Below are 23,275 nucleotides of genomic sequence, written 5' to 3'. Positions count from 1 at the left end.
GACATAAATCTATATGCCTTCGTAGGCAATAAAATACGTACCTTTGTCATTCTCATCGACTGAATCCACTTCAATAAATTTGTACTTCAGGCTGCTTATATGTGCAAGATGGTCAGAAGCATCCACTACAATATCTTCAAGGATTTTATTGTGACCAGGTGGGAAACAAGGACCAAGTTGGTTATATATTCCAACTATGAGAAAACCAAGTTCAATGACCATAACAACATATATTGCACATTAGAAATGTCTCTAGTTTGTAAAATAAAAATTATAACAAACAATTTTCATCAGCTATCTTGCATTGGGATAGCATGATTTGGTTGAATATTTGGACAAAAGATCACAAGCATATATTTTCTTTAACCATAAGTTTAAAATAAACACATGTTTAGCTCCATTAAATTAACCACAATCAGAAAGATATGTCAACTATAAATGGAATACACAACTGGATTTAGACCTGGCATTTCTAGGCTTGCATGTTCGTTCCATCCTAGTCGAACGGCTGGCACACTAGAACTGGAATCCCGTGTCCATGAGGACGGGGGTCCGGGTCCTGGTGACGCTGGTTATCTGATTTGAACGGGAGTCAATGTTATGACTCTGTAAGCTTACCCAGAGTACACTCAGCTCTCAATGAGTACATGGAAAAATCTGGGGAAAGTAAACTTACAACAACATAAAATAACTTTTTTATAGCTAATCTTGCCTATTTGAGAGCTAGCCTCAAAGTTCTTTTTGTAACTGGTTCTACTGGTTTTTGAAAATATTTTGTAAGATCGTTTTTAATTAAATTTGAGAATAAAGCATTTAGTGAATATTCTACCAAGTCCCTATTTAAGCAAATATTATAATTAATCTTAAGTCCGATTTCAATTGCTTCTCGAAGTACCTACTTTATTCCTAGGTAATCAAACAACTTGTTTCATTAAGTTTAGACTTACCAATCAAAAATTACGAGCCTGAGAAAATTTGCCTTATTTTAGAAAACAGGGGGGAACACCCTTTAAAAATAATAGAATCTTAACAAGAATCACACCATCAGATTCAGCGTAACAGAGAACCCTAGAGTAGAAGCTTCAAGCTCCTATCTACGAAATGTGGAATTTTGCATTTTTTGCCACAAGACAGAACACAGATGCGTGTTTATTTGTTTTTTTTCCATGGGTGATCGTATTGACCCAGTGGTCCTAGAATGTCGTGAGCCCCACAGTCATCGTGGGAGGGGCTGCAAGTTATAAACCTTGACCAGTGTTTACATATAGCATATCAAACAGTTCGTGGTAACGAACTGTAGTAAGGAGCGACCCGGCTCAATAGTAACCAAAACTCTAAAAAAATGGAATTTTGATACCAATAAAAATTTTGATACCCTCCTCTCAAAAGAATCGCATTTTAATGCTGATTTTAAATATATAAGTTATATATATTACATATTATTATAGTTTTGAATATATGTAAATATATAAGAGCGAGGTATTGACGAGGGGGGGACCCTCTCATATACGTGATGAAAACATACGAATATAGAAGTTCGTGACGTAAGTTAATTCGTAAGTTACGTATATTTTTTACTAATAAAAACGTTCGTAAAAAATTAAAAGTTTTAGTTGCGTTTTAAATAACCTAAAAATTTGAGGGTAGCTAGGCCAACTCCCTCGCTCCTTTTTTCTCAAAATCATCCGGTCAGAACTATGAGAAAGCCTAGCCAAAAAAGAAATATAAGAACTATGCAAATTTCGTTTTAATTATTCATATGCGGAGAGCCAAAATTAAAACATGCATTAATTCAAAAACGTTCAGAAATTAAATGAAAAAAAAAAACAAGTTTTTTTTAACTGAAAGTAAGGAGCGATATTAAAACTGAAAACGAACAGAAATTACTTCGTATATGAAAGGGGCTTAACCCTCCTCAACACCCCGCTCTTTACGCTAAAGTTTTTTACTGTTTTAAAAAGGAGAGTTGAGAGAAAGAGTCAAACTTGAGCTGGGACCAATAAAGACTCACATCAGACGCTTGGATCAAAGATGTTCTCGCTTACTTCAAATATAAAGAAACAATAGCGTTGAAGTCCCTAATGGTGTTTGGATTTTTACCTTTGCCATTATTAGTGTTTGAATCCATCTTGATAAATTCATTGCCAATCTTTAGTCACTGTTCAAATGTATGCAGTACAAATGAAATTTTCTCAAGATCATTATCGATATTAAACAGTAAAAAGGACCAAGTTTGTAATGCTCAACAGATATAAGTAAACAAGGTTAAATGGCCACAACAATCCATATCAAACAGTCCGTGGTAACGAACTGTAGTAAGGAGCGACCCGGATCAATAGTAACCAAAACTCTAAAAAATGGAATTTTGGTACCAATAGCCCCATCAAAAGAATCGCATTTTAATGCTGATTTTAAATATATAAGTTTCATCAAGTTTAGTCTTACCCATCAAAAGTTACGAGCCTGAAAAAAGTTGCGTATTTTAGAAAATAGGGGGAAACACCCCCTAAAAGTCATAGAATCTAAACGAAATTCACACCATCAAATTCAGCGTATCAGAGAACCCTACTTTAGAAGTTTCAAGCTCCTATCTACAAAAATGTGGAATTTTATATTTTTTGTCAGAAGGCAGATCACGGATGCGTGTTTATTTGTTTGTTTTTTGTTGTTGTTTTTCCCCAGGGGTGATCGAATCGACCCAGTTGTCCTAAAATGTTGCGAGAGGGCTCATTCTAACGGAAATGAAAAGTTCTAGTGCCCCTTTTAAGTGACCAAAAAATTGGAGGGCACCTAGGCCCCCTCCCACGCTAATTATTTTCCTAAAGTCAACGGATCAAAATTCTGAGATAGCGATTTTATTCAGCGTAATCGAAAAACCTTATAACTACGTCTTTGGGGACGACTTACTCCCCCACAGTCCCCGTGGGAGGGGTTACAAGTTCAAAACTTTGACCAGTGCTTACATATAGTAATGGTTATTGGGAAGTGTACAGGCGTTTTCAGGAGGATTTTTTTGGTTGGAGGCAGGGGTTGAGAAGAGGGGGATATGCTGGGGGAACTTTCCATCGAGGGTTTTGTCATGGGGGAGAAAATTTCCGTGAAGGGAGCGCATGATTTGCTAGCATTACTTAAAAAAAACAGTGAAAAAATAAATATGAAACAGTTTTTTTTTCAGCTGGAAGCAAGCAGCAGCATTAAAACTTAAAACGAACAGAAATTATTATCCATATGAGGGACTTTTCTCCTTCTAATATCTCGCTCTTTACGCTAAAGTATTTTTAGTAATTTCAACTATTTATTTTGCGGCTTTGTGATTCAGGGGTCATTCTTAATGAATTGGGACAAAATTTAAGCTTTAGTGTAAAGAGCGAGGTACTGACGAGGGGGCGAACCCCCTCATATATGTAATAAAAACATGAGAATACAAAAGTTCTTTACGTAAACTAATTTATAAGTTACGTATATCTTTTACTTATAAAAAGATTCGTAAAAAATTAAAAGTTCTAGTTGCCTTTTTAATTAACCGAAAATTGGAGGGCAACTAGGCTTCCTCCTCCGCTCTTTTTTTCTCAAAATCATTCGATCAAAATTATGAGAAAGCCATTTAACCAAAAAAATAAATATACAAATTTCGTTTTAGTTATTCCTCTGCGGAGAACCAAAATCAAAACATGCATTGATTCAAAAACGTTCAGAAATTAAATAAAAAAAAAACAAGTTTTTTAAATGAAAGTAAGGAGAGACATTAAAACTTAAAACGAACAGAAATTACTCCGTATATGAAAGGGGCTTTTCCTTCTCAACGTCCCGCTCTTTACGCTAAATTTTTTACCGTTTTAAAATGTAGAGTTAAGAGAAAGAGTTAAACTTTAGCGTAAAGAGCGGGGCGTTGAGAAGGAAAAGCCCCTTTCAGATACGGAGTAATTTCTGTTCGTTTTAAGTTTTAATGTCGCTCCTTACTTTCATTTAAAAAACTTGTTTTTTTTTTATTTAATTACACATTAGACCACAAGCAATCTAGCACTGACATAGTAGGATTCGGGGAAGTTGAATATTTAGGCGAAACAATATATGTAAATATTCAATTTTATAGGTTTTTGTTGAATCAGTTACAATAAGAAACATATATGGTTTTTTAAATAGAAAGTTAAATTTGAGATAGAAATCCGTCGGAAATAATTAGCTTACGAGTTGTTTCCTCCAGCAGTTAGATTTAATAAATCCAAAATTATACGTCAACAACAAGTTAGCAAGAAAAATAACTGTGTCACGTGAGATTTTTTAACTTATCAAACAAACAAACCTTCATTTCTGTCCTTTGAAGTCGCCGGTGAAATAGGCTCTCTCTCGAAAATTTCTTCATGGTTATATGACAAAATGGAGCTAGGCTGTTCTTGTTCGACCTCTAGAAGAAGAAAAACATACATCAATATAAGTGATAAAACATATTGAACTAGCTCAAATAATAAAAATAAGAATTTTAATTTTTAGAAGCCATCTTACATTTAAATTGAAGAATATAAAGAAATACATTTTGCTGGACTTATTTTTATCTATTGAAATTCTTTTTTTTTAATACTAATTAACAAAAACACAATAGACAGAATACTATTGCCACAGGATAAAAAAATTGGCTATATAAAATCTTAGCAAAATTCAATCTTTAATGGATGAACTTTTGAGAAAAATGGTTAAAACATCCCTGACTTTAGACACTAGAAATCCTTAATTGCCACTTTCAAATAAAAAATACTTCAATTCGATAGATAAATCACCATAAAAAGTACTGGTATTTGATCTTGATTAACGCCTAATAAGACGTTGTTCTCGTTTTTGTTCCATCTGGGTTAGCTAGTGTGCAAAAGAGTTTCAGTCCACTCATGACTAACCATAAATTTTTAAAACGTGTCAAGATCAAGTAACAACAAACCAGTGACTTGAGGTGCCTTAGTGGGTTTGATTTCAGCTTGGTAATACAGAACCCAAGCTAAAGCTTAGCTGCAGCAACACACCACCAGCTCGAAGCAAGGACGTTAGTGGTCAAGATGTGTTGTTAATCCAATATGATAGACTAGAAGAGAATACTGGATCGAAACCTCAAATGTCACGCGGTTTTACGGTGCTTTTCAAGAATTCAACCTATAAACCACTCAATGAAAATATGAAAAACTTTCCCAACAAAGCAAAATCTTGTGTACACACCTCGAAAACAATAAAAGATAAAAAAAAAAAGAATCAAGCAGACTTAAAATGACCTCAATAATTAATTATTCATTATTAAATTAATCAATAAAATTATTTATTTTTTATATATTTTTTATAATTTTAAATAATTAAATTAATTATTTATTTTTAAATTAATCAATAAAATGACGAAAAATCAATCCCAAACAGATTGCAATATTGTCGGGCAGTTCTGTACATGGCGAAATTTGTATATGTAACAAGATTAATACTTGAGTATTTCTGGTAGTTTGTTTGCAAATTAAACTATTCAAATTCTGGTGCAGTGGCTTAGGTTAAATAACTAATTTAATTAGTCGTAAACTTATAGTCTTTATAATGTTCAGACAAGGGGCTTTATTGTTCAGGGTTCAGATGGTATCACCACCTTAGAACCAAGGAGAGGTGAACTGGAGCCTGATAGTAGAACATAAAACAGGCCAAGCACATAGAGGTTTGGAAAAGATACATGGATTAACTGTTTCTTTGAAATACTCCAGCCATTATGCCCAGATGCCTTCTGTGCTTTATATCAGAGAGCTGATTTCATCAAGCAGTAAGATCTAACACTGTTCTTGGAATCCAGCTCCCAAACACTATTATATTTGAAATGTGAGCTGTCTGTTTTAAAATTTAGCTCAAACTCTTTCCATTTGCCTTTTAAGAAAGTGTATTGGGCTATCAGTGCAGGTTTTTTTGTTTTTTTTTAACAGCACGTTTCAGCTGTTGCATCTTTCCTGATATGCATTAAATTTTACATGTTCATCAGCTATCAGCATTTATCTGCTTCTTGCAGCTTGTGGTAATAAACATGTCGATTCATGCTTAATATTCAAAATTTCAAACATTTTCAATTTCTACAAAAGAGAAGTCATCAGTATGCATCTTAATTTGACCCAACATAAAGTAATGTGCAATTCTACACCATGTAATAATCTAGTGGAAGATTGTATGTACAGGCTTTTAGGCAATTGATCATAAATCTGGGAAAAATAAAAACATCTGAAATTTAAACAAATAAAAACCATATTTGGATTAAAAATGTATTTTTACCAAAGCTTGTTTTTTACCTCTAACAACAGTTGCACGAATAACAAATACAACCCCAGCAGTGAAGGTCTAAGCATTGACATACTAGCATAATGCCAAAAGTGGCAACTGGGAAGTGAATATTAAATATATGGGCAAAACCTGAATTAAAAGAGTGAAAAGTAAAAAAAAAAATCATCTTTGTCTGAAATAGTAAAAGTCAAAATTTTTTGGCTTCACATTAAAAATCAAAAGAAAAATTGTGTCTGAAAGAAATAAATTTAAAAGCAAGAAAATTTAAGACAACAAAGTAAAACACAAAGAAAACAAATAGTTTGACTTACCTCCCTGAATTAGTGGAACCTCAATGAATGTGATGTTTTCAGTCATTTCTAGGATTGTTTAACTATTTTAAAATCTCTTCTTTAAAAAATACCAGGGATTATTCAACTCGAGTAAAATCTGCTCCTCTATCAAAGGCAAATGAACTACAATTCCTGTAAAAAAGACTTCAAATAGATATTTTCTTTAACTGAAGACTAAACTTAATGCAAATCTGGTGAAGCTTAATTCTTCAATCCATAAAATTCTGTCGCAAAAGATGTCTCATTTTGGTAAAAAAAAAAAATGTGTGCTGACCAATGGTCTGTATTGTACAGTTACCAATCTACTGATTTGATGCCTTCAGCTGGGGGTTAAAGGCATATCATCTAACTCTTCCCATGTTTTCCCCCTGATTTCTCCAGGTACCCATTTAGAGGCGGGTCAATCCTGGTTGAACTTACAGGGTAAAGCCATTGATCCCTGTAACAAGTTAAATAACCAAAAACACCATGACTTGAACCCCTGACTCCAGGATTTCAAGTCCAGAGCACTAACCACTTGGCTAGGACAGCTAATTTGGTATAGGGGGGGGGGAATGTGAATTCTGGGTAAGTCTTATCCTTGCCTTTTGACAACTTATGACTATTAAAAAGAACTAGAAGTTTCAATTTTTAATCAAATGAACCTTGCCCTAGGGGCTACAAGGGATTTTTCAATCTCATCACTAAGTTATAGTTATTTGAATTTTGGGACATTTTAACAAAATGGCTATTTCTAAATTTTTAATTGGATTCATAAAGGGAATAGCAGAACAGTGGGGGGGGGGGGGCTGGTTACCATCTCATCACTTTCAACTCATAAAAAGGGCAAAAGAAATTTTGATTTTCAATTGAATATGACTTCCCCAGACTTTATACAACCATGTCTTCCATAAAAAATTTATATGTTAATGATGGGCAAATAGCAAAATTTGTAACTTTTTCTCCAACCAGGGAGGGATGGTATAGAAACTCAGAAACATAGTTATTTGACAATTGAAATATTTTGAACAAAATAGCTATTTCAAAATTTTTTATCTGATATATTTGGAGAAAAGAGGCCATGGGGGAGGGGTGCTGGTTACCCTTCAATCACTTCTGATTCTTTGAAAGGAGCTAGAGCTTTTAATCTTTGATAAAATAAATTTCTGCCAAATATTATGCAGCCACTGCTTCTATAAAAACGTAATATGCTCAACTGGCATAACTTACAACTCTTTGCATGGGCTCTGGGGATTGCATCAATCCTGAAGGCATTGTTGCATTATCTTTTTACTATTTGGTGAAATATTTGAAAAGGCTATGATGTTCTGTCGTTTTGCTGTTCTAAATTCTAGGCGTGGTATCTGAATGAAGAAGCCAACTGAATATGTGCCCTATTTGAATTGGTGCACTTGGTGTTTGGCTCAGGAAATTCCTGCTGTTATATTCCAGGATATTCATATGAAATTTGATTTTTTTTTTTTTTTTATTCTTAAAATTTGTTTCCAAGATGTTTCATTTTGGTATGAAGAGAAATATAAAATCTTGGTTAATCTTATTTGAATGGTGGGTTAATTTTTGTTCCTCTACCTTTCTGCCCACCCTCAAAACTGAATTATTGTATCCCCTAGAAATCAGTTTTAGGGCCTATGCTTTTGTTGATTTTTTTTTTTTTTTTCATAATGAAAAAAATTCTGTAAATCAGAGCCTCAGTACAAACTAGCAAATTTATTTAAGAGATTAATTTTATGGTTGTTTCCTAATTATCATACTCTGATGTTTTGTAGTCAATTTTTTCTTGGGTCATTCTAGGGGTTTATCCTCAGTTATCTGAAATAAACAAGTCAAATAGAATCATTAGCAGACTTAATGGTTGGTTTGGCTGTTTTAAGGGTGTTCTTACTGATGAAAAATACATCCTTGAGATGTCAAATTGGTTTGATTAGTATGAAGATTTGCAAGAGTCTTTGTATTTTAAGGAGGCATTAACACACCAGATCAATTTTAAAGTCGTTTTTTGTCTTAACTTAATTTCATGTTTCATAAACAGCCCAGTTGTAAAGATGTCAACTTATTCGTTTCTTTTAAAACCACTTTCTATGGGTTATAATAAGCTAGAGACCTTATTCAGGAGTTTTTCTTGTACCTGATCTTAAGTCACCATATATTCTTTTGTGCACATGTTTTACTTCTCTCAGATTTGTGGTCACCTCCCCAGCTCCTCAGCATTTTCCCATCTTAAAACTATAATTGAAATAATCACCATCTTTGCAATATAAAGGCATATTAAAATTCTTATTGTACCTTCTAGGAGTAAAAAGGTCAAACTTTAACCTTGTAATAGCAAGTATAGCTTGAAGTTACCACTTTTCTATGCTGTTTTAAAATTATATTAAAAAATTGAGAAGTTAACTATTTGTTTTTACTCTTTTTTTGTGTTGGAGATTTGCAGGACTCAATTTACTTTACTTAATATTAATTGTTGCATTCTGTTTAGTTTTTCTGTTTTTCTCTAAGGAGTGGAGGTATGTACTTCAAAACCCTTTCTAAGGACATACTTTAATCTGTAGACCCATCCCTGAACATTCCATTTTCCAAACCAAACCCCTTTCCAAGATAGCAAAAGGTAGCTAAACAGGAATGTTACTACATAACTTTGCAAAATAGCCTTTCTGCTTAAATGAAGCACAAGAAAACTGTTTTCAGCTTCACAACTTTGCTCAATCTCAATTTATGAGGTTTCAAAGATCTGCAAATACATTTCCTAAATTTAGGAAAAAACTATTGACATGGCTTAAATTTCTACCCAAATAACAGGAATTGTATTTTCAAAACTGAAACCAGAAGAAAAAATTGAGCATCAGAGTTAAATATTGTTTTATAAAAATTTCAATAGGTAGGCACAGCTAAGAAATCAAAAGAGGGTTGACAAAAAAGCTTGGCAATACCTTCCCAGAGTATGTTTTTGGCCCTGAAAGTGGTGAAATTCTAGGCAAGCTATTTTTGGTTATCTTGGACATGAAACTTTTAACAATGAAACCAGAGCCAAAAACATATTCTAGGAAAGTTTTGGAACACTACAGTGTCAATGCTCTTCTGATTTCTATGCCTTAGAAATTTACCTACTTTGCAGTTCTATTATCTATTGGAATTTAGACAAACAACACTGTATCATAATTTTCCCTTGCTTTTTCTCTGGTTTCAGTTCTGAGAAATGTGATTCCTGCTGTTCAGGCATAACTTTAAGCCATATCAATAGGTTTTTCATAACTTAGGAACTGGAAACATTCCAGGGTTATTTTTAGGAAACAGCCCAAAACACTTCCCTTCCTCACTAAGGAAGTTAAGAAGCTGATTAACCAGAAATCTAGAGCTTGGAAACGGTATATGAAGAAGAGGAACCAGGAGACCCTGTCATTTTATAAGGCAGTACGGAATCGTGTAACAGATTCTGTAAAGAAAACTGAAATCTGCCTACAAGGAAAATTTGGCTTCTGAGATCAAGTTAAACCCAAAATCTTTTTGGAGACATGTCTCTTCTAAAAACCCAAATCATCATACTATTCCTGACCTTGTTGACCACAGTGTATTACACTCATCTCCAATAGATAAGGCTGACATTCTAAATGCACAATTTGCTTCTGCCTTTACCCAAAATTCAGGCACCTCCTCACCAGATCCTCCATTGTATGAAGTGCGTTTCCCTATGCCTGATCTGTCAGTAGGTGAATTAATGGTTTTCAATAGCCTTGAGAAGCTTGATGTAAATAAGTCAAAGGGACCAGACAGTGTTCATCCACGTCTTCTTAGGGAGTGTCGGAAAGCTCTCAGCTACCCCCTGTGCACGCTGTTCTGGTTATCTCTTCAAAATGGGGAACTACTGCATGATTGGAAAACATCTTATATAACCCCGATCCATAAAAAGGGATGAAGAGACTCAGCAGAGAATTACCATCCCATAAGCATCACCTCTGCAGTTGTTAAGGTGCTTGAGAGATTTGTTAATAAAGCTGTAATTGAACATCTTGAGGTCAATAATATCCTTTCCACATCACAACATGGTTTCAGATCTGGTAGATCTGTGGACACTAGCCTTATCCAAACATATGAATTAGTGACTACACTGCTTGATGAGGGTTTTCCTGTTGACATGATTCTTCTTGATCTGTCCAAAGCATTCGACAAAGTTTGTCATGAATTCCTCATAATCAAATTGAGGGCTGCAGGTGTCAACGAAGGTGTTGTACAGTGGATTATGGGCTTCCTTTCTGAAAGACTACAGAGTGTCAGAGTTTTTGATTTGCAAGGAACTCCTCATTTCTCTTCTCCCACAACTGTATTTAGTGGCGTGCCCCAGGGCACTATTCTTGGACCAACACTTTTCAACTTCTATGTTAACGAATTACCCACCCTTCTTTCAAATCTTATTACCCTTTATGCTGATGACTTAAAACTAGTTGGAAAAGTGGCTACTCCCTCTGACCAGCAATCAATTCAAACAGATCTTGATAGTCTAGAAAGATGGGCTAACATGTGGCTTCTGACTTTCAATGTTGACAAATGCCATGTAATTCATTTTGGCAAAAATAACAAGCATCATAAGTATTTCCTTCAAGACAACTTCCTTTCTGCTGTTTCCGATGAAAGAGATCTTGGGGTTATTGTAGATCACCAATTAAAGTTTAGCAGCCATGCTAAGTCTGTTTCATCTTCTGCAAATAAAACCCTCGGTATCATAAAAAGAACCATCTCCAGCCAACACCCTAGAGTTCTTATGAAGTTATATAAGGTGCTTGTACGTCCACGCCTGGAGGTTGGAATGTCATTGGCAGCCCCTTTCTTCAAAAAAGATAGGAAGTTGCTTGAGGATGTCCAGCGTTGTGCCACTAAGATGGTTACCAACATGAATAAATTTCCATACAAAGAAAGACTACATTGTTTGAAGCTGCTGACGCTGACATACTGACGGAAAAGGGGTGACATTATTTTAACCAAAAAATCCTCTCTAAAAATACCCTTCCCAGTCTCTTTGTACAGCCCTTGCATTCTGCTACTAGAGGACATTCTTTGAAGCTCTCCATGCAGCGTTCCACAAGTAGACATAGAAGCCACTTCTTCAGCCAAAGAATCATCAATATGTGGAACCAGCTCTCTGAAGAAACAGTTTCTGCTACTTCAATTGACATGTTCAAGTCCCACCTTGATAGGGAATGGCTCTGCCAGGAGTTCCTTTACAATTTGGAAGCTGCAGAGTCCTCCACAAGAGTCTAATCTAACAGCCACAATCTACACCAAACGAATTCTTTTTTTTCTCATGGAGCATCACAAGGATGGATAATCCTTATATTGCTCCAAGCTGTGGTTTAAGGTAATTTAAGGTATTTGCAGATTTGTGAAATCTCATAAGTTGTTACTGAGCGAAGTTGTGAAGCTGAAGTCAGTTTAAGGTAAAAATTTATTTAGCCACTTTTGACTATCTTGGAAAAGGAGTAGGTTAGGAAAATAAAACTCTTAGGGATGGGTCTACTGGGTAAAGTTTTTCCTGACTAGGTATTTTAAAGTACCCCCCTTTTCAGTTATCAGTTTCTTTTTCTCTGGCTTTAGTTCTGAAAATGCAATTACTGAAATTTCAGTAGAATTATAAGCCATATCAATGCCTTTTTTATAGTTTATGAAATGTATTTATCTTTAAAATGTATTATCTTTAAAACCTTATAAATTGGGATTGAGAAAAGTTGTAAAGCTAAATACATTTTTTTTTGTACTTCACTGAAGCAGAAGATCTAATTTGCAAGGTTTTACTTTTATAACACACAGATTTTTAAAGGTCTTCAAAGGTCAGGTCCCTCTAGAGGAAGAAGGAATGGAGATAGGTACTTCAAAATAAATTTATGGGACTAACTTTGTCAAAATCATAGCAGTTGATATAGCTGGTTTACCAATAAAGTGAACATATCACTTGATGCATTTTTATGCTCTTTACAAATATAATAATTGATTCTACTTTAAAGACTAATTTAAGCACTTTTCAACCTAACCTAAGCTAACATCTCCTAAACTACCTTATTATGAATAGCCTAATTTTAGCACTGAGAAAATGTAGCATTATTTTTTCAAAAAGATGGTGCTGAGAAAATGTAGCATCATTTTGTGGAAAATGAGCAATAAGTCATACTTTAATTAAAATTTGTGCTCAAAAAGTGCTTAAATTTGAATTTGTGGTAGAAGCAAATATGATATTCATAAAGAGCAAATAAGACATTAAGTGGTATAGGCCTATTCACTTTATAGGAAAGCCAGTTATATGAACTGCTATAATTTTACTCTAGCTTTAGTCTGTAGACCCATTCCTGAAAAGTTCACTTTCCTAACCTAACCCCTTTCCAAGATAGCAAAAATTAGCTAAAATTGACTTTTACCCTAAAATTTTTATTTTCCTGACCTAAGTCCTTTCCAAGAGAGCAAAAACTAACTAATTCTAGAATTTCACCCTTTGGCACCATTCAACAGTAAGTCTGTCTCTGCTCATTAATGACATGATACGAAAATTTACTAGCTCTTTAACTTTACACTATGTTGTAGGCCTACATGAATAAGAAATTCAAAAAAAAAGGAATCTAGTAGGGCTCACCTGTATTTGTCAGTTATGGAATATTATATAGCCTATTTTGAGCTTGAAAATTTACCAAACTTGAGAGCAATAGCCTAGAAGTAAGCACTACAATTTGAAATCACATGCTTTGTAAAGGCCTACTGAATATTTTGAATTCATCAATACAGTCGAAGCTATTTCTTATTCTCTAGCATTGAGCCTCGTTTTCTGGCCTCCCATATCGAACTAAGAATTAAACCAGGTTTTAAAGACCATCGTTCTGTATGCCGTGTTCAACACCGCAAGTTCTTATCCGTATCCGCGTTAAACCATGCTAATCTTGTAAACCACAATTTTAAAGAACCCGTGTCCAAAACACTTTGACACCCATAACATGAAAAGATTTGCTAGGCTGAAGATGAAGAGCATGAAAACAATTTTTGTCGAAACATACTTCCTTTGATATAAACTTCTTGGTTTAAAAGTCAATTTGTACGGTATAATTCTAATACACTTTATGATAGACACGGAAATTTTATTTAGCTTAGAAAATCATGAAAACCTTCTGAAGAAAAATTGATATTTCTACACTACCAAGGAAATCGAAGCGCAACGCCAATCTTAGAAGTTAATTCTTAGTGTTCAGTTCATTTTTAAAATAAGAACGCTTGAGAGTAGAATACTCTCCGTTAGACAGAAAGCGGGTATAGTTTTTTAAGACTTTTATAAGAATGATTATATTAGGGACTTAATGACATTTTATCATCCATTGGCAGAACTAAAGCGGAAAGCCATACAATAAAGGTAATTTAGATGGTCCATCAGTTCTGTGAGCCACTTGAAGGTAATTGAACATCAGAAATGATTCAAAGATTTTTGAACGATCTATCCATAGGATTACCAAGGAAGTGGGCAAATGACACTTCTAAGTAACAATGTTTTTAATTTAAAACAGGCAAATATTAACTAATAACAAATTCTGGGGGAACAAAAGAACGAAGTCATGTATCCGGTGTATTGGTGTCAGGTACGCGTTGATGTCCTCTGAGCTCTCCTCCGTGCCACCACACGACTACCTCATAGTCCTAGGAGATTTTAACGCATGTGTTGCTAACAGCTCTGGCCTGTTTGATGCGGCTGCTGAACCTGTGACGGTTGACGCTCTGAATAATAACGGTGAGTGGCTGCTCAATTGCAGCATCACCCATGCCCTATTAGTCATAAGTACTTGGTTTGTGAGAAGAGACATTGCGACTCACACATTGTACAGCAATGACGGCAAGACAAAAAATTGCTTGACTACATCATTGTACGATGACGCTGGCTTTCGTCTGTCCAGAACTGCCACTCATACAGAGGTGCTGAACACGGCAATACCGACCATCGTCTTGTTTTTGCAAGGATCAAACTCCAGCTGAGGGCCAACAAGAGTAACTCCTCTTCCTCCAAGAAGATAGACACCTCTCAACTAAAGCAAGATCCCTCAGTTCGTGAGCGGTATATGGTTGAGGTCTCTAACTGCTTTGACGCCCTCCAGCAGTGTTCAGAAAGTGAGTCAGGGTGGAACACTTTCAAAGTTAATGTTTTCACTGCCGCTACAGAAGTTGTGATCTTTAAGTAGCGAAAAAAGAAAGAGTGGATCAGCAACCGGACGTTCGAAGTGATCGAGCAGAGACGGCGAGCGAGACTACGAGGAAATATGACACTCTAAAGACAGCTCGACAAACAGTGCAACTCTAGGCTTCACAAGGATAAGAAAGACTTCATTCAAGGCTAGGGAGCTCACTAAAACGTAAATTTAAATCTCTTTTTTAACAGACTATACAGATTGGGCCAGGAAAAAGTCTTGTTTTCTGCCATTTTAGCACCAAACTAAGATACTATACCAAAGAGGACGAGTTTTGTATTAATTTAAGATTCTGAAAAACTAATTGATTTAAAAGTATCAATAACTGTATTTTAGGCTTCCCAGTTGCAAAAAAGTAATGTTACGCGGTGGCAATACAGGATTCAACCAAGTTGATTTGCTTTATTTGTAGCGAAGTTTTGCTACTTTTGGTGATCTGTAATTGTGTATCAGTTATAATAAGGTGGGTTGTAATTGTTGAGGTGGGGGTAGGGTAGATTCCTAGAAAAGTACATTTTAATGGAGAAACTACCTACTCTTCGTGAAGTTTCAGATAAATGTGTAAAGAGGTAGGGGGAGTAGGAATTAATTAAAATGTAAATTTAAACGTAGGACGATATTAATCAACGTACAATTATTGACTTCAACATTTCAAAAGCATATCTGATTAGGCCAGGACATGATTTGGAAAACAATCACAAATTAAAAAAAAAACAGGAGCTTTTCAACTCTGAAACCAATTTGAACATAATATTCTTTATATAAAGGGGACTGTCTTTTCTGTAGATCCTTACTCTTTACTGAGAATTTTTTTTTTTTTTACTGAGAGCTTTTGTCCAATTTTGTGTTAGGAAAGTTATAATTTGAAAAAAAATTCAAAGCACTAAAAAACTTTTGTTTAAAGAGCACGGTGTTAAGAAGGCGGCAGATCGTCATATATACAGAATAATTTCAATTCGTTTTGAAGTCCTAAGCCTGCTCCATACTGTAGTTGAAAATCTTTTCTATTCGTTTAATTACAATTCATGCTTTGAAGTTTTACGAATACACAACTGTTTGATTATATTGCACACACAGGAAAAAGCTTTTGGTATTTTCATTGTTGGAATCAAACAATTCGTGGTAACGAACTGTAGTAAAGAGTGACCTGGCTCAATAGTATCCGAAACTCTAAAAAACGGAATTTTGATACCAATAGATATATCAAAAGCGTTGGCTAATTATGCTGATTCTAAAAATATATTTTTCATCAAGTTTTGTCCTACTCATTATGGCTACGAGCATGAGAAAATTTGTCTGATTTAGAAAAAACGGGAAAGATCCTCTAGAAGTCATAGAATCTTAATTGAAATCAAACCATTAGATTCAGCGTATCAATGAACCCTACTGTAGAGGTTTCAAGCTCATATCTGTAAAAATGTGGAATTTTGTTATATTTGCCAGAGGAAAGATCACAGATGCGTGTTTATTTGTTGTTTTTGTTTTCCAGAGGGGTGATTGTATCGACCCAGTGGGCTTATAGCACCGGGAGAGGGCTCATTCTAACAGAAACGAAAAGTTCTAGCGCCCTTTTTAAGTGACCAAAATTTTAGAGGTCAACTAGACCCCCCCCCCACACTAATTATTTACCAAAATCTTCCGATAAAATTTTTAAATTGTTCGATATGGTTGTGTTCAATATTTTGTTCAATTTGATTGAAAGGCCTAATAAAAAAAGTCTTTGGATTAAAGTTATAAAAATGTTCCCATTGCTTACGTTTGCATACATTTTTTAAATGGAGAGGGGAGGATGCATTTTCTATTGGGGGAATTTTGCACGAGGAGAGTTCTCCGTGAAAAGGGAAGTTTCCAGGGGGTGAACTTTTCCTGAAAATCTTTTCACTGGTTAAATTTGCCACAATGCCTATACGGCATTTTTTATTTCTTGCTTTCTCTTTAACGATTCAATTTTAGGCTTGGAGATGTTAAAAGTAATTGTCCAGGGTAAATTTTCACCAGGATACATTTTTTCTAGAGGATACTTCTGTGGGGAGGGGAATTTTTCTGTGGAGGTGGAGCCATATATCCTGATGTTATTTAAAAAACGATCAGAAATTAAATAACTAAAACTAGTTTTTTTAACTAAGGTTTTTTTTTTACCTCGACCGAGTCCGTTGATTTTTTAATCGAAAAGGGGAATAGTTGTGGAAAAAGTAAAGTCATGGCCAATTGTAGAAAAAGCCAAGACAGATTGTCCAATTGAATGGGCATCATTTTATTAGTTATTAGCACTGACAATCAAAACGGGCTTCGATATTAAGGCGTACTATTTGAACACAAAATCCATGAGTTGCAGAAAGTCTAACTCAGAAGCTTTGTCCTGCTCATCAAACTATGAATTAGGTAAATACATTTGCATTCCAAATTTAACAAAAATACGACAAAATTTTATATTAATGGATTTCGTTTATCCTGGAAAGTTATTGAGCAAATTGAATGGATTTATTAAAGCCTGGGGCCTATTTAGGCTATCCCCCCAAAAAACAGCCTAGGCTACCTAGAATTAACCCCTCCATTCTTGTTAAAAGTTGAGAATAGTGTCTCTCAAGAAGAAATATAGTAGGCTAGAGAAATGTGTACCATCAGGTCTCCAATTTTATGCCACTTTTCAACATAGCCTAAGCTATGATATCCTAGTCTAACAGTTGTAAGCATCTATACACTGCCTATATAACCATCCTTTCCCTCACCCTGATGGACACTTATATGGTCCTAATAATATATTTGTTTGTTGGTCTTTTAATTGATTGACCTGTTTTAAAAACCAGTTAATCTACTCTGTATAGACTTAGAAATAGTTTAGCCTGAATGACTACACTGCATTTAGAATCAAAAAATTATATTGAATTGGTTAAAAATGTAATTAATAACAATCAGGGCTTTTCAAGGGGAAAGGCAAGCAAGACAAGTTGCTCTGAGCACTATGGCTGAAAAGGAATGTTGGGTCTAGTAGTTTTGTTTATGTTTGATTCTGAAGAGAGGGAAGTGATTCTCTAACTAATGTTGCCCCAGGTACCACCAAGCTTAAGAACTGATGTGGTAATAATAGTGAGAAATATGATAATCTGATTGATTTTGATATGTGGTAAAGCTTTAATTTTATCACAAGCTGTTTAAACTGGAAAATATGCTGCAAAGCAACATAGTTTCCAAACTGTAGCACTAAGAAATGCTAATTCTAGAAGTGCATCCATTTTTTAGCTTTTTAAAATCCCCCTTCAACAAAGTGAATATGCATAAAGTAGACAGGGTTTTGAAGCCAAGGAAAATGTTGCAGTTGTACAATATGAATGAAATTATATTTTAAATACTAATTCCAGTTATCACTGGTAATTTTTGTATATTAAGAAGTTGAAAGATAAGTAAAAAAACTCACACATCTATTAATGTTAATATCCAAGATCATTTGCTTTTGCTTTCAAGTTTAAACTAGCCAGCTATTTCTGAAGAAAACCAACGTCCAATTTTGCTTACAGATAATATTACTATAGAACAAAGTGGTACTATTCCATCAGCTCTGTGGGCTGTAGGGTGAGGTATCTTCTGATTCTGATTGGTTGAATTGTTAGTTGATCAGGATACAGACCTTGCCCTGTTGCCTGCAGGGCTAATGGACTAATGTGCTTCACTCTATAGTAATGTTATATGTAAGCAAAATTGGATGTTTGTTTTCTTGAGATGCAGCTGGCTAGTTTAAACTCAAAGTGAAAGTGAATGATCTTGGATATTGACATTAATGGATATGTGAGTTTTTTTACTTATCTTTCAACTTTCTACTATACAGAAACTACAAGTGATAACTGGAACTAATATTTAAAATATAATTTGTACAACCCCAACTTTTTCCTCAGCTTCAAAACCCTGCCTCCTTTATGGATTTTTAGTTTGCCCCATGGAAAAGGAGGGTCAACCAGGATGGATACACTTCTAGAATTAACATTTCTAACTGCTATAGTATGGGAACTATGCTGCTTTGCAGCATAGTTTCCTTTTTAGACAGCTTGTGATGAAACTACTGCTACTTACAGCTCACTGCAGAACCAGGCCACCTGAGACCAATACAGCTATGCATGCCCCTATATTGCTCCAAGCTGCAATTTAAGGTAATTAAGGTAATTCCCCTTAAATTTTTCCTTACCTTACTCCCTATTTGAGAGTGACATGATTTTCAATTGGGCTTACATGGTTGGCAAAGAAGGAGAATCTTTGGCATTTTGTCATCCTCCATCTTCAAAATTGTCCTTGCCATCTTAACTTTTCTCTCATTATTGCCCACTAAAGTGGGATAGAATCATATTTTTGTACAGTTTACTTATTGAGGTATGGTCAGATATTTACCTAAAACAATCTATAGAAAATTTCTCTGGAAAACATCTGGAAAATCCTCCTCTGTCTCTTGGAGTGCCCACATTCCAGAACCATACTTGACAACTGTCATCATTGTAGATTTCATTAATCTGTATTCTTCCAAGCTTCTTTGAACTTTAAAGAAACACTGGGCCTTGGCTATTTAACTTTTAATATCTTCACTGAATCTAACATCTCTACTAATAATACTACCTGGGTAAGTGAAGCTGTCCATTAGACCAATCTTTTGACTGCCTAACATCACCTCTTCACCTTCACTTAATCCTGTTCTAGCTGCTTTGCTTTTTCAACATTAATTTTCAAACCTGTTCTTGCACCCTACACCCTCAAGAAATCCCAAAAAATCCAGAAATTCACTTCTTTTTAAGTTTTTTTTTTCATTTAAAATGCTAAAATAAATAGCACCATTAAAATCATAATCTTAGTCTTGGAGAGTTTAACTTCCCCTTTTGATTCTGTTCTGTCCCATAGTCTTTGCTGTGTTCCTCAGGACAAAGTCCATTATATTGACCCATATAAAGGGGAAACAATGCAACCCTGATGAACTCCTGGTTCAACACAAGACCAAAAATGGCACTTTGAAGCACACAGAAATATTGGACTGATTTATCTGCTAACATTTTGGTCTCACATGTCTTAAATCACAGTCTTAAATTGGAAGAAATACACTATTGTGTGATTCAAAATGAAGATCAAACAAGCCATAATATGAACTCTGAGAATTGAAAGTGCCGAAACCCTATGGGCAAGTTTGTGTTCTCTTGATGAGCCCTTGTATTGGGTGGTTGCCTTTGAATTATTTGTTCGATTTATAGTTTTAAATATTCTGTATAAAACAACTTATACTTACTTACAACACAACTGTCTGTTTATGGATTATACTCTGCAGTTGATTGTGTATGGCTATGCTGGTTGACCTGTGTAATTGGATGGATGAGTAGGGTTAAGGCCTCATTCAAGTACTTGTAAATATTAATTACTAAAGTAGGAAAAGTCCTCCTTTCTTCTTCCGTCTTTCTATTTTTTTCTTTTCTTATATTTTATATATTATTTATTATATATTATTATTCAATGTTTATTATTTTTGTAGTTTTTTTTTTATGTTCAGTTCTGTGGCGTGTGTTTCTTTCTGTGTTTGTGCTGTTGCATTGGTGATTTATTTTTAACTACAAATTCTAAAGCTGGTCTATAGTCCTAATACTATCAAGATGGCTTCTCTTTGAACTTGTCTACAAATTCATCATGACATATCCTTTTCAGGACCAAAAATGAGAGTTAGTCATTGGACTGAGCCATTGTGCAAAATCTATATCTAATTAAATGAATAAAAATTAAGAAAAATTCATAAAATGCTGTATTTTTATACTATGAAAAATGACTTTAATTGGTTTGCTTTTACTCTTCTAAAATCCCTATATTGTTTTATGCTTTCAGTAAAGTGCTAGTTTTTACAATCCTTCAAAGATATGGAAATATAATTAGTTGGTTTATTTGTGCTAGTTTTGTATGCATGTTGTGGAAGTAGAAATGAATTTGCAATCTGCAGGGAGTTTTAATCATTTTTTTACAAGTTGAAAGTGATCAGAGACCAACCAGCCATAAGGAGTAATTTCTGGAAGGCATTTTCTACGTTTTTTTGGTGGGGGGGGGTGGAGGGGTAAATGCCTGAACTCATAGGAACAATAAATCTTAACACATTTAAAATAAAACTGTCAATTGACAAAGAATTGGAATTTACCACTGATTCAGTTGTGATAACTATTCTTTTGATCAATATCATGGTTGTAGCAGTAGTTATAGTCTAGTAAAAGACCAATTACAGCTCATAGTAGCTAAAAGTTAAACAACCCCTTTTTTTAGAACCGACTAGTGACTACAATTGCTATATGTGGCTTGTTCTTGAATGGTAATTATTATCCAAATTAGTCTTGATTTGTCTTAATTAATGCCCTAAACGAGCAGAAATTAGTTGAACAATCACAGTAAACAAGCTAAATATACTACTATAAATAGTGAATAAATCTTGAAATGAGTAAAACTTAAATTGGGTATGCAAATCAAACTGACAAGAGTTTGGCTATTGCCTCCATCCTTATCTGTAAAAGTCTATAGCCTACTGCATCATTTGTGTCCTATTGAAAACTACATGTGTCTTGAACAGTCCTTGGAAAGAACTTAAAAAATCAAATTGAATATTTGATGTGTAATGATATTAATACACGGAAGCTCATCAGTTCAAGAAGCTATTTCACTACAATTTTTATCTTTATTTTCAATGCTGCAAGTACAAAAGAAAATATGTGTAATATGATTCGTTTCAGTAAAATACAAATTATTTGCTGGTCTTTAGAAACCATGGGTGGAGGGAGTCAGCCCTACTTATCTTAGTTTTTGCTCGTTTTGAATTTGATTCGGTTATTCATTGTAATTTCTGTTTGTGTTAGGTTCAATTTATTTATTAATTAAATAAAAAAACTAGTTTTTTTAACTGAAAGTAAGGAGCAACATTAAAACTAAAAACGAACAGAAATTACTCCGTATATGAAATGGGTTGTCCCCTCTGCAATCCCTCGATCTTTCCGCTAAAGCTTTTAATTGTTTTAAAAAGTTGAATTGTGACAAAGTGTCAAACTTTAGTGTAAAGAGCAAGGGATTGCAGAGGGGACAACCCATTTCATATACGGAGTAATCTCTGTCCGTTTTAAGTTTTAATGCCGCTCCCTACTTTCAGTTAAAAAAACTATTTTTTTATTTAATTTCTGAACGTTTTTGAATTAATTCATGTATGATTTTGGCTCTCTGGACATAAATTATTAAAATGAAATTTGTATATTAATTTTTTTTTGGCTAAATGACTTTCTCTTAGTTTTGATCAGACGATTTTGAGAAATAAGGGGTGGGGAAGAAGGCCTAGTTGCCCTCCATTTTTTTTGGTTACTCAAAAAGGCAACTAGAACTTTCAATTTTTAACGAACGTTTTTATTAGTAAAAAATATACGTAACTTAAGAATTAACTTACGTAACACACTTTTATATTCTTATATTTTTATTATGTTTACGAGGGGGTTTGTACCCTCGTTAACACTCCGCTCTTTACACTTAATCGTAAGTTTTGTTCCAATTCTTTAAGAATGACCTTTGAATTAGAAAGGCCATAGAATAAATAGTTGAAATTACTAAAAATACTTTAGCATAAAGAGCGAGGTATTTATCTCCTCCTAAATACCTTGGTCTTTATGCTAAAGTATTTTTAGAACCCCTCATATATGTAATAATCTCTGTTCGTTTTAAGTTTCAATGATACTCCTTACTTTCAATTGATAAAACGTTTTCATGTTTATTTTTTCATTGTTTTCTTATAGTAATGTTAGAAAATCCTCCCACGTAGCCCCTTCCCCTGAACCCATCCCCCCAAACCAAAAAAAATCCCCTTGAAAAATCTGTAAACTTCCCAATAACCATTACTGTATGTAAACACTGGTCAAAGTTTGTAACTTGCAGCCCCTCCCCCAGGGATTATGGGGGAGTAAGTCATTCCTAAAGACATAGTTATTATGGTTTTTGACTATGCGGAACAAAATGGCTATCTCAAAATTTTGATCTTTTGACTTTGGGAAAAAAATGAGCGTGGGAGGGGGCCTAGGTGCCCTCCAATTTTTTTGGTCACTTAAAAAGGGCACTAGAACTTTTCATTTCCGTTAGAATGAGCCCTCTTGCGACATTCTAGGACCACTTGGTCGGTACGATGACCCCTGAAAAAAAAACAAATAAACACGCACCCGTGATTTGTCTTCTGGCAAAAAATACAAACTTCCACATTTTTGTATATAGGAGCTTGAAAATTTTGCTATAGGGTTCTCTGATACGCTGAATTCGATGGTGTGATTCGTTAAGATTCTATGACTTTTAGGGGGTGTTTCCGTCTATTTTCCAAAATAAGGAATAATTTTCTCAGGCTCGTAACTTTTGATAACAAAGAGTAAATTTACTGAAACTCATATATTTAGAATCAGCATGAAAATTGAATTCTTTTGATGCATCTTTTAGAATCAA

At 34.5% G+C, this 23,275-nt stretch overlaps 1 protein-coding gene across 2 annotated transcripts in view; it reads right to left on the bottom strand.

Annotated features, from left to right (window-relative positions):
* Positions 1-13,438, bottom strand: part of LOC136037355 (zinc finger protein 845-like) — a 50,968-nt gene extending 37,530 nt beyond the window's left edge. For both annotated transcript variants that reach the window (XM_065720049.1, XM_065720050.1), the window contains exons 1-4: positions 13,228-13,438; positions 6,597-6,749; positions 4,304-4,405; positions 42-194 (exon numbers count right to left, since the gene is read on the bottom strand). In XM_065720049.1, the coding sequence (XP_065576121.1) occupies positions 42-194; positions 4,304-4,405; positions 6,597-6,642 (301 nt within the window). In that variant the 5' untranslated portion in view covers positions 6,643-6,749; positions 13,228-13,438. The remainder of the gene's footprint in view (positions 1-41; positions 195-4,303; positions 4,406-6,596; positions 6,750-13,227) is intronic.
* Between the last annotated feature and the right edge of the window lie 9,837 nt (positions 13,439-23,275).

This window comes from Artemia franciscana, chromosome 16, assembly GCF_032884065.1.
Source record: "Artemia franciscana chromosome 16, ASM3288406v1, whole genome shotgun sequence".
NCBI lineage: Eukaryota > Metazoa > Arthropoda > Branchiopoda > Anostraca > Artemiidae > Artemia > Artemia franciscana.
Note: the sequence above shows the minus strand (reverse complement) of the source record. Positions and strands in the feature narration are given on the sequence as shown.